Raw genomic sequence first — 16,556 nt, 5'->3', positions numbered from 1 at the left:
GTCAACTACATGTATATAGTAAATGGAAAATGGTGGTAAATACCTTCATGGATATATTTGCAGCAACTTAACTTTAAAAATTTGAGTCTCTCACAACATTTGTGAAATTATGCAACTCCCAAATTACCTTACCGACTTACAAAAGAAGAGAAACAAAAAGACATAAGAATGACAAATCTTTGACAAGTACAGCGACTTTTCATCGAAATGTGCTTCTCACGTATTGTGTTTTATGCATTGATTGAGCAACAATGTGGTATTGATTTCAGTTTCTCCCCCTAGCTATGAAATAAGACATAAAGAGGTTACTAGGACAGAAGTAGACCAAAATAAGATCAAAGCAAAAAAGTAAAATGTGTTAATGTCAAATCAAGTTTACGGCCTACAGTTACATTTCCTTCCCTCAAGCAATGAACATGATGAAGGAGGCAAAAATAGATCAGCACGCTAGAAGTGGGGGCATATATGCCAGATAAACTAGTTCCCCAGTCATATATGGCTTGTTATCAACTTAGCCTCCTCCTCCCCTGTTTTGCCCATGTGTCATTTGTTCCTTTAGCCTACCATGACACTCTCCGTAAATTATAGGCATAACCATACTCTTATCGTATATATTTTCCATAACCATAATGAACTGTAAAACTGGACCCAAACCCTAACTATAATCATTAAACATGCCCCTTAATCATGATCCTAATCATAAATTGAACCTGTACCTCAACTTGCAGCCCTAAACCATACCCAACCATAATCAAAGTACACACTTGTAACTTTTACTCTAACCCTAACCATTGTTTTAACCTTAATTTTAACTTTAATCATTTGCTGGGAAATGATCTTAATCCTAACCCTAAACCTTAACCCCAACCAAACCCATCCATAACATGAACCATAATATGAACCTTAAACTCAAACCTAAATCATAATGTAGACTGGACAAAATGTCATGTACACCATGGCACACAACAAAGCGGCAACAGTTGCAACTTCCCCATGTCATTTTGGTTTTAGCGCTAATGTATCTCAAATCATTTGCCTGTAGCATTGACATAGAACAAATAGAGACACAGGACAGGAGTGGACATCCTGAATAATATGAAGTGAAAGTAATGCGTTCAAGCCATCTTGGTTCACTTACTACTAATAAAAGCTTGGGCTATTCCATTTAAAATCCACACTATCCCTATGGAAGATTTTAGAAATATCTATCACAGGGGAAGTATGTTTTTCAAATGTTATTGGTCAGGGTCAATCATTTTGAAACCCATACTCCCCCTGTATTATGGCTTAATATCTACCATAGGGGAGTATGTTTTTCAAATGTTATTCTTCAGGGTCAATCATTTTGAAACCCATACTCCCCCTGTATTATGGCTTATATATCTACCACAGAGGAGTATGTTTTTCAAATGTTATTCTTCAGGGTCAATCATTTTGAAACCCATACTCCCCTGTATTATTGCTTTACTTATATCTTCCACACCTGGAGTGAGTATTTCAAATGGAAGTTATCCTACTGTCTGTTCTATTTGAAACTCATACTCCCTCTGTGGAAGACTTTAGCTAAATCTTCCACAGGGGTAGTATGGATTTCAACTGGAATATCCTAATGTTACTCTTCCCCTTGCAGCAATGAAACAAGACAGAAAGAGACTGAAGGGTGAGAAAGTTGATCTGTTAAACCAGATGAAGCAGCTTTATTGTACATTGGAATCAAAGGAAGAAGAGATGAGGGATTTCTTACGTAACTATGAGCAACGGATGTCAGAGAGTGATGAGAATCTCAAGAAGATCATTGCAGAGAAAGAGGAGGTGGAAAAAGACAGGTTAGAACTGGTGTTGGGTTGAAGTTGTATAGAAAAATGCATAGGAACTTAATGCTCTGCGTGCTAGCCATGCGCTTCAACGGAAAAAGTTGAAATTTTGAAATATTTTCTCAAAATATCAAGAGCTATCTTAAGAACTACTGAACCAATACTAGGCTTGTTTGTACTCATTTTAATGTATTTTTCAAGCTGATACCAAATATGGTCATGACAATTTACATTACTGAAATTTTTGAATTTTAAAAATTTTTTGAAACTGGTCGTCTGCAGTCGACACCCGTGTGGAGAGAGTTAAAATAGACTTTTAGAAATAAATCTAATACCGGACCTTACTATTTGCAACTTTGCAATGTTGTGTTTGGAGCCAACAGACTTCATCAGGCAACCAGTATTAGATTTATTTCCAAAACTCTGTTTACAACTACTGGGTGACTAAGGACATACACTCAGAAGCAAAATAGATAAATGAAAGTTAGGACGATTCAATGCTCCTAATTTTGATGCAAAAGACGTACCATCTCAGTTGATACTAGATTAAAGATACACCAAAATATTCTAAAAAGCATTTCTTAAGCTTTTTGTTTGAATATATCAAATAAGTGGTTTACATTTGGAATAATTTGACATGAAAGGGGTTTATTTTTATTTTTATATTAAAAACATAGGCTGGAATTGTCATATATCACAGGCATATTAACTTAATGAAAGCAGATTTTGAGAAAACAGTTTGTCATGCAGGGTTTCAGGCTTCAGTTGCAAGGTTGTCTAGAAGTATCAATACTCTTGAAATGCAAACTAAATTATTTAAAAAATAATGCATCAAGTTCAATTTGAGTTTAATATATGATTTTTGGTCCATCTCTGGTCTGTTTCAGGTGGGAGATTCTGAAGAGAGCCAGAGAAGCTGCTGAGAGATCGGTGGCATTACGGGAAACGCTGGATAAGAAGGAGAAAGAAGTGGAAAGTCTTGAACAAGAGTTAGACAGGGTAAGACCACAGATATCAAATATGAAATACAACCAAAGAATGGTTGATACGTACACTTTATGACATGTTGAAATTGGATATTCCAGTTAAGACCCATACACCGATAAGGAAGACATGACCTTAATCTCACACACAAGGAGTGTGAATTTCAAATGGAGTCACCCATTAAGATATGACCATAATCTTCCATGCAAGGAGTGTGAATGGAGTTCATATCCTAATGGGTGACTCCATTTGAAATCTACACTCCCTGTGTGGAAGATTAAGGTCATATCTTCCATAGGGGTGTTTGGATTTCAACTGTAATAGCCCAATCCTCACTTCTTGCCATTCGGATGCGATTCATATAGTCCAAGTTTGCTATTAAGAAGACCATATTTTCTTTCCCCTTGTCTTTCCACACACCCCTTCAATCAATATAGGGGAGATGTTGGTCTCAAGTCACCAATATTAAAACCACTTTCATCATGCTTGAGTTGGGATGGTGGTTTTGGTTAAGTTCACCAAAATGTACCAACAAGTTTCCTTGATTGTAGGTTTAAAATCAACCACTTGGAGTTTTTCCAACACATAAGTTATGATAGATCCACAGACTTCAAATAAACTTGCTACTTAACTTCTTACTAACCTGAACTCTCCAAGTCCTTATTATATAAATAATTGAACTGATCATGATATAGGTAAAACGTTTTATTTATAAGAAGTTAGCACGACAATTACACAGTCGCAATTGGTCATGGGCAGTCAGTATTTCCTCTCCAGCAGACAGAATTACAAAAAAGGAACCGGAGATACTTAAAAGAAAGAATTAGCAAGGGTTTTAAGATTAAATAGCAGTCATCACAAAGTTTTGAGGTAGCGAGTAGACAAAGAACCAAAATGGACCCATCTCTCATTGCACAGTTCAATAAACTCCATTCAATAGTATTAACTCAAAAATTGACACTGTGTTATTGAGGATGAGTTTTTGTACCCAGTGTCTTCCAAGGTCATTATTTGAGTATGCAAGCATATTGGGGTTCAGGGACTTTGTCTTTACAGATTAGCATGTGTGAGGGAGTTCCTATTGAGACAAGGGGCAAGTATCCCCTGGGGTTATGTTTTGTACAATGTTAAGGTCGGTTTAAGTCAAGACAGAGAAGATTCTTTTATGTAAGGTATATGAAAGGGTCAGGCTGAAGTAAGGGGGTTTTTATTGTGTAACAACAGATGATGAAGTAGTGAAAAGTTTGAGGATTAAGTTATGCATTGGTCATCATAGAGGTATCAAGTAGTAATAATTCCCTTAGGTGCAAAGCTGAGATCTCAGATTAAGGGTTTTGAGTTACGCTTACAAAGCAGTCATCACTGAGATAAGCCAGCTAAGTTGGCAGGTTTGCCTTAGCAGAGATCAGAGTAAGCTTTGATACTCGCTGGTTCGCAACTATATGAAGCCACTTGCCACCTTGGCACATATCAAAGGTGCAGAAAAGGCCTCATTACATCATAATTCACTTCAATTTATATAAATTCTGTTTAATTCAATTAAGATGTTTGGGAGGATGGGTTAGTGTAGTCTTCTCACTCGCTTCTCACCACTGCGGCCCGGGTTCAATTCCTTGCAGTGCCACGTGAGTTTGGTTGCCGAGCAGGTTGGCATCCCTTAAATTTAGTAGCCTCTGAGCACTATTGGGCTTAGCCTGGCTTCAACCGAATTTTATAAATAAATAATATGCCAAGTATGCTAGCAAGTTACATCAACATATGTTGTGTTTGAGCAGATCTTGCATCAGTGTATTAGTTATCTCCTTTATGACTTGCCCCATTGCGTTAACTCGTGATGTGTAGACTAATAGACAAAGTAATGAGAGCCAGAAAAAAAATCGCCCTTTAGATTGATGGTCAACATCTGATCCTGCCCTGATCAGTGTTTGTGCAGTCTTACATGGTCAGAGCATTCAAACGGAGCTCCAAGATGCAAGGTACCAGGGTTATCATGGTACAGATCTAAGCCTGTCCTTAGCCCGGGTTCTTAGATATTGATGAAGATTACACACTAGTCATCATTGACCGCTGACATATATTGGTCCTATGAGACCATTAAACAGGTCAGATCAAGACAGGCCACTTGTCAATTTGACTCTAGTTGAGATAGTGAGAATTGTCAGCCGCTTGATTAATTTAGAAGGTAATGTTATGATGATCATATCATCATAAGAGGCTTATCAATTGTTAGTAATAAGGTGTGTTCAAGTCAAAATTAACAGTAGCTGCATGAAAATAAAAGTAATGGCTCTGTTATAGATATTCACAGAAATCTGGAAGGGTTTACCTTTGTAACAAATTGATTCAATTCCAAATTTCATGTTAACCTTTGTACTTAGCTCAAGAACCATAACACATACAGAATTTATTTTGTGTACATCAGATTCATCCTTAAGCACATGGCATGAATGGTATAAAGAAAGTTAAATGTCTTATGATGTTTTATTTATTAATTGGAACAGAAAAAGAACAGATGATATTTGTTTTAGAAGACTTAGTCATTTTAATTTACTTCTGCTTTGTTTGTTTTGTTTTGGAAAAGCCCTAGTAATGCTCATTTTGAAAAGCATTAATACACTAATGCACAGAAATCTGCATTAGGTGCAAGTACACTAGATTCTCAACAACTTTGCAAAATCTGATTTAATTCTTAGTGCTCAAAAGAATCTTTCTATTTATCTCTCATTAAGAATCCAAACAAACAAAGCAGGGTCTTTTTGTATGCACCCATGCATGAAGCAATAGTATTGGAAATAACCTTGCTTCGTTATTCACATGAATTGATTTGATAACAAATAAAGTTTAATTCTATAACCCTGACACAAAATGAAAAATGACTGCATACAGGTATTATACGTATTATGAGAATCTACCCAACCTGAAACAATTGTGAGAAAAGTATTTTGGACTGAAAGCATTCTAATTGGAAGCAATTTTAGGTCAAATTCAACAAAGAGAGTTGAAAACTTGAAAGAAATCTATTAAATCATAAATACAGACTGTCCTTGACATTGATGGGCATTTAGGCAAGAGGCAGTACAATGCTGTGATTGATGGAGGGTTTAACCTATACTTCTTTAATCAAACTGCATGTTGTCATATTTGTTGTCAACTTGAACCTGGGACAAACATAGCAAGGGATAGGAAGCTGACTGAGTGCAAATTCCATTTAAAATCCACACTACCTCTGTGGAAGATTTTGGAAATATCTTCCACAGAGGGAGTATGAGTTTCAAATATAATAGACAGTTGGGTAACTTCCATTTGAAATACTCACTCCAGTTGTGGAAGATATAGGTAAAGTCGTAATACAGGGGGAGTATGGGTTTCAAAATGATTGACCCTGACATGTGAAAAACATACTCCCCCTGTAGAAGATATTTCCAAAATCTTCCACAGGGGTAGTGTGGATTTTAAATGGAATAGCCCAGTTATTGTGAAATACAAAAAGTGAAACTTTGATTGATGGTTCTGCTGGTGTGACAGAAGGATAAATATTGTGCCATAATATTAGTAGTTTGAGGACTAGGTATTACAGTTTGTTATAACAGGAAAGAAAAGGGTAAAGAATAGAAAAGGGGAAAATTAAAAAAGGAGAGGAGACATAATGAGCTAAGTGGGTGTGTATTGTGACCCTCATTGACTGGGATGATTGTATAGTCCTAGGCTATAATTTGGTTCATCTCAAGTTTGGTAGTGATGCATGTGCGTTTTTCCCGTGATGCGTAAAGTTAAACGCCCTAAATGTACACGCACACGTACACCCTCGTTTTGTTATCACGCTTGCAATGCAACAGCGAAGTACCATTGAAGTCACTTCCAAACTTGAGGTGAACCAAATTATAGTTCAAAGTGCTGGACCAAGTGCAAGGTGATAATGGTTCCTCTCCCTGGATAGTATACTTGTGCCTGGATAGTTTCCTGAAGTGGCATTCCAGAAGTAGTGCTAGGGTAGTTTAGTGGATATGTGTGTGCATGACCTAGCTTGTGGACTTGGACAAGTGTATGTAAATGTGAGGCAAGGGTTGGATAGAGAATAAAGGAAAGCAAAAAATAAACCTCTCTGCTTGGTTAATGTAGATGCGGGGACAGAAATATTTATACACAAAGATAAGCAACTCCATTGCTATGCTTGGAAGAACAGCACACAACCCATACACTATCCAATATCATAGCCCAAGTTACCCTATATCTGATTTTGCGCAAATTTTAAAAGCATGGGCGTTCAGTAAAACTTGATGCGTGCACATACTGAAGGGGCAAAGAACAACAAAAACTGTTGACCAAATGATTGGTATGATGCCACGTGCCACCTCATCTGTCCCAGGATAGTATACTAAAGCCAAAAAGTACTACTATACCTGTATTTCCTTGACTCATATCTGGCATAATAAGTTACTCATACAAAAAGCTAGACAAAAACGTCTTGTGACAGAAAAGAACAGCGAGCGAAAGGTTGAACTAGAGACAGCCTGACAGGTACATAGGCTTCTGTTTCTATATATAGCCTCCATAAATCCTATTGTTGCATTAAGTTGCACCTTGATAGATACAGCCGTGGCAGACGACTTATACCTGGACACAGATGACTTGTCAAGGTATCATTGTGGTAAAATGGCGTATCTTACTTTATCTCATTTGTAACTTACTTTTGTTTACCTTGGAAAGGTAAGACTTTTGTTGCATGGCAACCAAGTAGAATATGGATGTAACTATACTTGTTTTCACCTTGAGTTTGGTGGTGATGTCAGTGCTTGTAACAGGTGTATATGCGGTTGTGCTGCCCCACTGCGATATTTCCCTACCAAAAAATAGCGCTATCTCTTGATATACGGATATGTTTGACAGCAATATTTTGAGGAGTTCCCGAAACATCGTGAACAACTGAACTATGAGAAATTATCAGTACCACAAATTTCCAATCAAAACCTGGCATGTAGAAGATCGTTTGACAGCTTTTATATTTCCAATAATACATACTATTTTGTAGAAAATAAATAGGTTGATATTTAACTAGATTCAATCAATTTCCGAAGGGCTATTTTGATAAAAATTTTCATCTAAAGGCCAAATTATGATGACATTTTGTATCCCAATTTTACAATATTTTATGAGTTTTGTTGAGAATTTTGAAAGTTTTCTAAGGTGTAGGCCCTATATAATACAACGCACACATACATGCATATGACATCTTCCCATTTTTGGCGTATTTTTTCTACAAATTTTATTGGACCTGCCTTTTATATATATTCCAACGCCTCAGCATGCGATCGGATGTATTATAGAACACACAGACATACTAAAACAGGTAGAGGTTATAAAAGCGAGTTTCAATTTGCAGTTAACTACCGAATGATAGCATGGAATGTAACAGAGATGCCAATCTTCCGATTTAAATCGGAATTCCGATTTTTTTGTATTTTTCCAAAAAAAATCAGATTTTCTAAAAAAAAATTTTTTTTTTTTTTTTTTTTTTTTTTTTTTTTCAAAAATAATTACTTGTTATTCAAGGTTGAAACCATAGAAATACTGCTATTTCAAAAAAAAATGGCCAATTTTATTTTACAAAGTTGGATAAAGTTGTACATTTTGATTACTTTTGCTTCTATTGAACAGTCAGGAACACATTGAATTAATATACATTGCTAGCTGTTCAGTAGAAGTAAAAGTAATTAAAATGTACAACTTTATCCAACTTTGTAAAATAAAATTGGCAATTTTTTTGTTTTTGAAGTAGCAGTATTTCTATGGTTTCCCACATTAAATAACAAGTAATTTAGGGCATATAACTTGCATTTTGGCCAAAATATTTTTTGAAAATTTAACAAAAAAATAGGGGGGGGGGCCAAAATTTGCGTATATATTACGCATTATATATATTCATTTCAGCCATGTAGGCCATGTTATTAGGCCAAAAAAATACTTTGGAAAATGTTTCTCATGTACAAAAGTATAGGAAACTGAACATTTAAAACCACTTTTTGGGATGAAGGAAGCATTTTTTCAAAAAAAGTCTAAAACAGGTTTTTATGTTAAAAATGGCCTTTTGGGGTGCTAATTCTGCTAAAATTGCCTGGGCTTAGGTACCTAATTTGCATATTTTATGGTATAATTTTGAGAAAACAAGCCTTGAAGAATATTACATGTATAATAGATAGTCTTCAATACTGCTATCTAGGCTTGTTTTCTCAAAATAACCTTATTTTTTAATCCATTTGAATGTAATTTTACCTCAGAAATGGTGTCTCCTGCAGTGTAAAATGTGTAGAAACCCTCTGGCTTTGGGGGCTTCCCCTCACTTCACCGGGCTTTGCCCAGTACCACTGAGGGGCCCTTAAGCGGCCCCTGGACCCCCGGCCGTGGGGGCGAGACTTGTCGCTTCGCTCCCTACGCTCGCAAATTTCAGATTTTTTTTCATAACCCATTGGCATCTCTGATGTAAATATACCTATAAGTATAAGCTAAACTCTGAAGTTGCCAGAGCGCTTCTTGTAAACTCATCACAAGAATACTCTAAAAATAAAAATAAATTTTGGATTTATAAAGCGCCTTTCTCCAGATCTTAGAGGACTCAAAGCGCTGTAATTTCGCTGCAATGGTGAATCATCACAATCAGATCGCATCAACTAGGTTGCTGCCAACAGCGCACACCTATCCGCATTTAGATTGTAACATCCACCAATTATCTGTGCAGCTCCCCAAATTCCATTGGGTGAAGGAAGTTTTGATAACCAAACAACTAATCACTGATATTTGCGATACAGGAGGAAACCGGAGATCCCGGAGTAAACCTGCGAGAGCGAGCATGGAATCGGGATAAACCAGGGGCACATGAGTCCTTGGGCCGCGCCGGGGCTTGAAACCGGGACCTCAGTGGTGCAAAGCGAGGGAATTACCGTTGCGCTAACTCGCCCTCCCTACTCTGCTAGCAATATTTACAAAAGATTTTTTCTGGAGTATTCATGATAACAACATGGTAGCCTGCATGGTAGCTGCCTGGTATTATCTCTTGCACATGCTTTGGGCGTGCTGTGGTGCAACCTTGGAAAAGGTATACTGCTGTCTTGGGTGCGAGTCCAGTTGAGAAATAGTATTTCGGTACGTGGTCAGTGAGTGAAATATCGCTGTATGCCTTTGTATGCATGTGTATACATTTTCACCGATTAGATTAGTGCAATTAGATTCTGCGAAATATGCCAAACTCGATGTGAAACAAAGTCAGTTGCTTCATGATATAGTCTGTTATGATTTTTTAGAGTATAATTTTACACTTCCTGTAACCAAAGAATGTACTACACATTTAATTCCATGGAAGTTACAACTTTTTGCACATTTGATGAGTAAGATAACACAAGCTATAGTAAAAGAAAGTAACGTTTTAGGGTACTGAATGAAGATTCAACTTTTTGAATTTGAATTCATTCACATAGCAGTTTAATTCATTCACATAGCAGTTGAATTCATTCACATAGCAGTTCAGATAATCTTGAAATTGTCCCCAAACTCCCAAGGGACCCCAGGGAGGAAGGTGAGCACGGGGATAGAGTCTTTGATATAGGAACTAGATGATTCCATGCTTGTAATAAATCAGTTACCCATTTCAATGAAAAGGTCATTTTTAGAGGGAGCCGAGAGAGGAAGGGAACCCCATTACAGGTAGCCATGTTTAGTGATGTGTATGTAAGGGGTGGTTAGGATGCTTATCAGGTATAATTCAATTTGGTTAGATATGATCAAAGTGATGATATAATGTTATGCTGGCGAATATTTTGGTAGTATCTATAGTTTGCTCTAGAAGAATCTCTAGACATTCTAACAATATTTTCAGTTATATTATATTGCCAGTATTTGTCCAATTTGCTTTCCAGACGCCAAATATTTATCTTCAAATGTCACTATGGAATATGAGAAGATTGATTTGCCCATCAGATTCTGTGGCACTTAAAAAGCAGAATGCTGGTTCCCATCTAATACTCATCTCTGAACTGGGTTGGCTCATTGCTGATTATTCTTACATTTCCATCAGTTTGTGAAATCAAAATTGTTGCAATTGGCAATTTATAAATATACAAGCTTCAGTTTGATGAAACTGGGTGTAATAATGTTTAAAGCAAACCAAATGTAATTGCGTAAAGCTATCAAAACTACACCAGGCACAAAAAGAAACTCATCAGTTATAGTCATCCTTGCTGTTCAACAACCTGATAATTTTGGATTATTCTGAAATATACATTATGTTAATTGGACTTTGCTTTCTCATTTGACATCCTGTTTGTGAAAATTGAGCAAGAATTGACCATGATATGCACCTCCAAACTCTCAAACTTCAAAATCAAAAGTTACAATTTTAACAATTCAATTGTGCCTGTTATATTGTGTGCTTTATTGATTGGCCCGTGGTGCTTGCATTATGTAATACATCGATGCGTTCCCATTGAAAATCATTGAAATGGCAACTTTTGATTTTGGGGTTGAGGGTTTGGAGGCGCATATCTTGGTCAATACTTGTTCGATTTTCACAAACAGGGTGTCAAAAGAGAAAGCAAAGTCCAATTAACAAAATGTATATTTCATAATAATCCAAAATTATTAGGTTGTTGAACAGCAAGGATGACTATAACTGACAAGTTTCTTTTTGTGCCTGGTGTATGTGCTGGGTTGGTTTTTAGGTTTAAAAATGCTGTTTTTTTTCAGTACATGCAAAATTCTGCCCTTCACATTTTTTCATTCATCCTGTAAGTAATAGATAATCATCATCATCTGCTTCCTCCTTCTTGCAATCATCAGTAGCGTGTACAAAAGGAAACCGGGGAGCTACGGCCTGTCCAATTCAGTCAGGGGAAAGTGCACCCAGTCAGCAGAGATGCACCTAGTCAGGACAATCAAGACCTGCCCCCACCCCTCCTTTTCAAAAACCTGTTCATACCACATGGTCATCATTATCAATGCCTTCATTGATGGTCGCAGGGCCTAGATTTTGTCTTGGTTTGCTAGGATCAAAACCCATCATAGTCACTGCACTTACTGTATGATACAATGAGAGAAGTTGATTCTCACAACCGAAATCTAAGCCCTGTGGTGGTGGTTGGCATCATTTGAATTTTACATCATTTTGTATGAAGTTGGGTCCTGGATCACCCTATATGAGATCAAGTCTTACATTTATATTTTGTACAACACCCTATATAAAGGAAATCATGCCAGTCTTTCATCACGTTCAACAGATCAAATAGTAATATAGCAGTTTAATAAGAGCTAATTTGCAGCAGACATGACTGATCCTTTTATACCTTTCTGTGATTTCTATACATGTAAACACCTGCCTGGCAGGATGGACTATAGAAATAATAGGAAATAAAAGCAATTTTAGTTATCGTACTTGATCAGGTCATCTGAATGTCACAAGTTCAATAGAAAATTGTCATACGTAGGTCCTGGTAGGCCAAAATATAAGAGGTTTTTGTGAGACGACCAAGCGTATGTTTTTAAAATTACACATATAGCACATTCCTTTTCCTTTTTTCATGTTTAGAAGGTTTTTTACTCATCAAACAAACAAACAAAAAGGAAAAAGAAAAGAAATTTGGCCACCAAAAGTAAAAAGAAACAAAAAAGTGCATACCACTACTTCAGTTTTTCCAATTTTTTTCTGAAGCAAACCTTTTGTTTGGCCTAAGAAGAAAGGGAATTTTGTATTTCAAATACTCTGGACAAATTAGGAAATACATGAATTCTGATGATTTATGTCAAATGTGTGGTGAACTGTAGAGCATGGAAGATTAATTGTGGAAATTACCCAAATCTGGTTCTTGTAGCTGAGTGGGTTATGCACAAGTCACAGACGCCAATGAAATTGTGATTTCTGTAATACGGTAGTTTTTGTAGGAGGGATATGGAAATTATATTACAAGTTTGGTGTTTGATATCAAATAAAAGATGATTTAGGAAAATAACAGGTGAACTGCCGACAACAACAAGCTAAAACACTAAAATACTTTTATATACTTTAGATCAACAATTAAGCAGTTATGAGTCACACCTTTAAAATCAGGCAACAATAGTTAAAATCTAAGATTCAATTTCTGTGAAACACACATTTGCACACCCTGGAGAGAGATATAGAAAAAACATGCGTATTTGTATGTTATGATGGCTGTTAACGGAAAAGGATAATTATATAGCAGCTTATGTGAAACATATCAGAAAAATAGCATCATATCTGACCTCCATTGACTTCAAGCTGGAACTCTTGCCAACACTTAAATAGCTCATTATTCACACACTCACATGTTTTATGTTTACTGTAAGTTTTCTTTCACACACATGATTTGACACATAATTTTATAATGTGGTGAGATGGGAATGTAGCTGTTAGAGAGCCAGTTGAGTCTGATCATACTACATTTGAAAAAATCGTCCAGCTCATGGGAGAGGGGGAGTCATGGAAGGAAAGAGTTTGCGGTGTCAAGGGAAGGCTGTCAAAGGAAGGGTATTCCTTGCTTATCAAGGACAGGGCAAGTTTTAAAATGCAAGTACTGTTCATGGATATGGAATTGCCCAAACCATAAGCAGCAAGGAAACACAAGTTATCTGTCTTGGACCTTTACTTTCAATTCTTGTCACACACCTTTCACTATCCTGATTATTAAGATGCAACTTGTCTTTGGGTACCAATACCAGTATTTCATGACTTGATTATACATCAGCCAATTTGGACCCATTTTTGTATTTTCACACTCACACATTACATCATTAAACTATAATTGCAACAGACTTTTTATATCAGCAAAAAGAGAACAAATTGATGAAGTGAAATCTCTGCAGACTACACAAAATTAAATATATTTAAAAATTGAGTTTTTCACAGTATGTTATTACCTATGATTCACCAGTACATTCATGCAGTAAAAGTAGATTGGGTTTAAAATATCACTTCTCAATATAGTAACATAACCTATGTGAACTACATTCATTTCTCATCTTAAACCTTTAGATAGTGTCACCTATAATTTTCTCTTTTTAGATTCCAAATTCTAATAATATTGAATATTTCTTTTTTCTTTTCAAAACATAATTCACAGCTTAATTTTCAAGTGTACTTTCTCTCCTCAAGCCTTCAGGTTGCACATCACACCCTTATCAGTTTCCAGTCTTTTATAATCAAACCTTGCCTTAATTAAATGAAATTATAACTTTGATATAAATTTAACATGTCCTGGGAAACATACAACAGGAGTATATCTATTTGTTTTTTGTTTTCTTTGAATAGCACTGAGAGAAATCCGTAAACAAGTTCATCAGGATTGTCAATAGATATCATTTGTAAAATTTCATATAAACAAATCCAATTGATTATTTGGTAAAATGATGTTAAACATACCTAACAATGACGTTTCGTGCTACATTATAGCACTTTCTCAAATCGACTGACCAATTCTCCCAGTCCTCCTTGTCAGCTTCCTGTTGGAGCTTGATGTTGGTGGCCCTGTTTTGGGTTTTAGGAGCTGGTCATAGATGTGCGGCAGGAAGTGGTTTCCTTCATCCCGGTTTAGTGTGTTGGCCTCCCTTTTCCGAATCCAAATCGCTTCTTTTATGTGTCTTCTATTTCTATTATCCTTTATGCGTGCATCATCCCAGTTGATCACATGCTTGTCCTCCGCTACATGGTCTGTGATAGCGGATTTATTAACCTCTCCGGTGACCGAGGCCTTCCTCTGAGAGAAATCATTACAAGAAATTTACTCTTTGTCACCTGTAGGAAGATTTTAGTACTTGTTAACATTTACCTGTATGAGTAGTACTCAACGTGTGTACCCATGCTTTTACTCAACTACAAACTACTCCTTATAAAGTGTACTAGGATGTAATGTTCCCATTTCAGTAATCATGTACCTTTATGAGAGTCTTGCAAGTTCTAAGTGTCATAATTGGTTGTTTTTCTACAGGTAAAAGAACAACTTGCACTAGAGAGAAGAAAGATGTCCAACTCAACCCCAAGAATTACGGTAACAAGCACAACAGTAAATGGCACTCCCGATGGTAGTATCAAAGAACTGCACCTGTCATCTGATAGTAACATCTCACAGGGACTGAGAGGAGAACCGGTAGGGAGCGCAGGGGACACACCTGTAAGGGAGATACCAATGACACCGGTGTCAGCAAGGAGTAGTAGGTCTACACAGTCATATGCCTCAGGTAGGTCATTAGAGGGAATTAGGGAGATGTAGGGAGTGCTGGAGACACACCTTTAAGAGAGATACCAATGACACCGGTGTCAGCAAGGAGTAGTAGGTCTACACAGTCATATACCTCAGGTAGGTCATTAGAGTGAATCAGGAAGATGTAGGGAGTGCAGGGGACACACCAGTAAGAGAGATACCAATGACACCAGTGTCAGCAAGGAGTAGTAGGTCTACACAGTCATATTCCTCAGGTAGGTCATTAGAGTGAATCAGGAAGATGTAGGGAGTGCTGGGGATACACCCGTAAGAGAGATACCAATGACACCTGTGTCAGGAAGGAGTAGTAGGTCTACACAGTCATATGCCTCAGGTAAAACATTAAAAGGTGACATGGAGAGCTAGTGAGAGGGGTCAATAAATGTGTGCACGTCAGAGGCTTAACCTTTATAACATACCTCTCCCCCCCCCCCTCAAAAAAAAAGGATGGAATAGCAGATAGTACAAATACTGTTCAAATCCTGGATGGTCAGTGATTTTATTTTCACTGACTATCATTTATATATGTAGAGACTTTTAAAAATCATTTCCATACTGTTGACCACCGGCGTGTCCAGGATCAGTTCCTGCGGGGGCTCAGAGCTATCGGGGGTGCACACGCCACAGTTGACCATGATCACAACTTAAAATTCATGATCAGCATTCTTTAAAAAAATTCAATTTTGGGTAACAACAATCGATAACGTTGTGAATAATGCTGGAATACTGCTTATAACCACTCATACAATGAGTAATAAAGTTGAGTCCACATTTGAAGACACATAAGAGTTACCTTTGAGAAAAGAAAAATTCAGAACTTGAAACAGAGCATAGTTACTCCATAATTAGACATTATTCCTTGCCTCTCCTCCAGATGTGACATCAGCAGACAGCGGCAGTAGAGAATACCTTATCCATCCAAGCGAACCGCTCTCAAGATCAACAGAAGAACTCGCTATCATCGAAAACATGCCTCCAAAGGAAAAGAAGAAGATGAAGAAAAAGAAGTTCAATTCGTTATCAAAAATCTTTGGCAAGAAAAACAGACCTACCTTGGAACAAATTGTATTTGATGGTAAGTGGAAATTGAAACGTCAAGTTAAAGCCGCATCACAGTGGTCTTGGCTCTCTCCACGTAAGTTTTGACTGCAGACGACAAGTTTCAAATTTTGTTTAAAAAATTCACAAATTTCAAAATGTAAATTTTCAGGATCATATTTGGAATCAGCATGAAATATGCATTGAAATGAGTACAAACAAGCCTAGTATTGGCTCAGAGGCTCTCATAACAGTGGTCTTGGCTCTCTCCACGTGGGTTTCGACTGCAGACGACAAGTTTCAAATTTTGTTTTAAAAATTCAAAAATTTCAGAAATGGAAATGGCTCTTGAGATGACTCTTGATATCTTGAGGAAATATCTCAAAACTTTGACTTTTTATGTAGGCTATACTAACACACAGAGCAATAAACATGCCAATCTGCACCGATGATGCTAACTCAC

The 16,556-nt window shown here is 36.9% G+C and overlaps 1 protein-coding gene across 4 annotated transcripts in view; it reads left to right on the top strand.

Annotated features, from left to right (window-relative positions):
- The window catches only part of LOC140156771 (kazrin-like), a 111,923-nt gene that overhangs the window by 74,917 nt on the left and 20,450 nt on the right, over positions 1 to 16,556 (top strand). For all 4 annotated transcript variants that reach the window (XR_011859589.1, XM_072179734.1, XM_072179735.1 and 1 more), the window contains exons 5-8: positions 1,631 to 1,826; positions 2,702 to 2,813; positions 14,783 to 15,032; positions 15,930 to 16,130. Coding sequence is in view for 3 of the 4 variants with exons in the window: in XM_072179734.1 (XP_072035835.1) it covers positions 1,631 to 1,826; positions 2,702 to 2,813; positions 14,783 to 15,032; positions 15,930 to 16,130 (759 nt within the window). In the remaining variant the exon portion in view is untranslated. The remainder of the gene's footprint in view (positions 1 to 1,630; positions 1,827 to 2,701; positions 2,814 to 14,782; positions 15,033 to 15,929; positions 16,131 to 16,556) is intronic.

Source organism: Amphiura filiformis, chromosome 7 (genome assembly GCF_039555335.1).
Source record: "Amphiura filiformis chromosome 7, Afil_fr2py, whole genome shotgun sequence".
NCBI classification, from domain to species: domain Eukaryota; kingdom Metazoa; phylum Echinodermata; class Ophiuroidea; order Amphilepidida; family Amphiuridae; genus Amphiura; species Amphiura filiformis.
The sequence above is the reverse complement of the archived record's forward strand: the minus strand, read 5'-3'. Positions and strand labels throughout refer to the sequence as shown.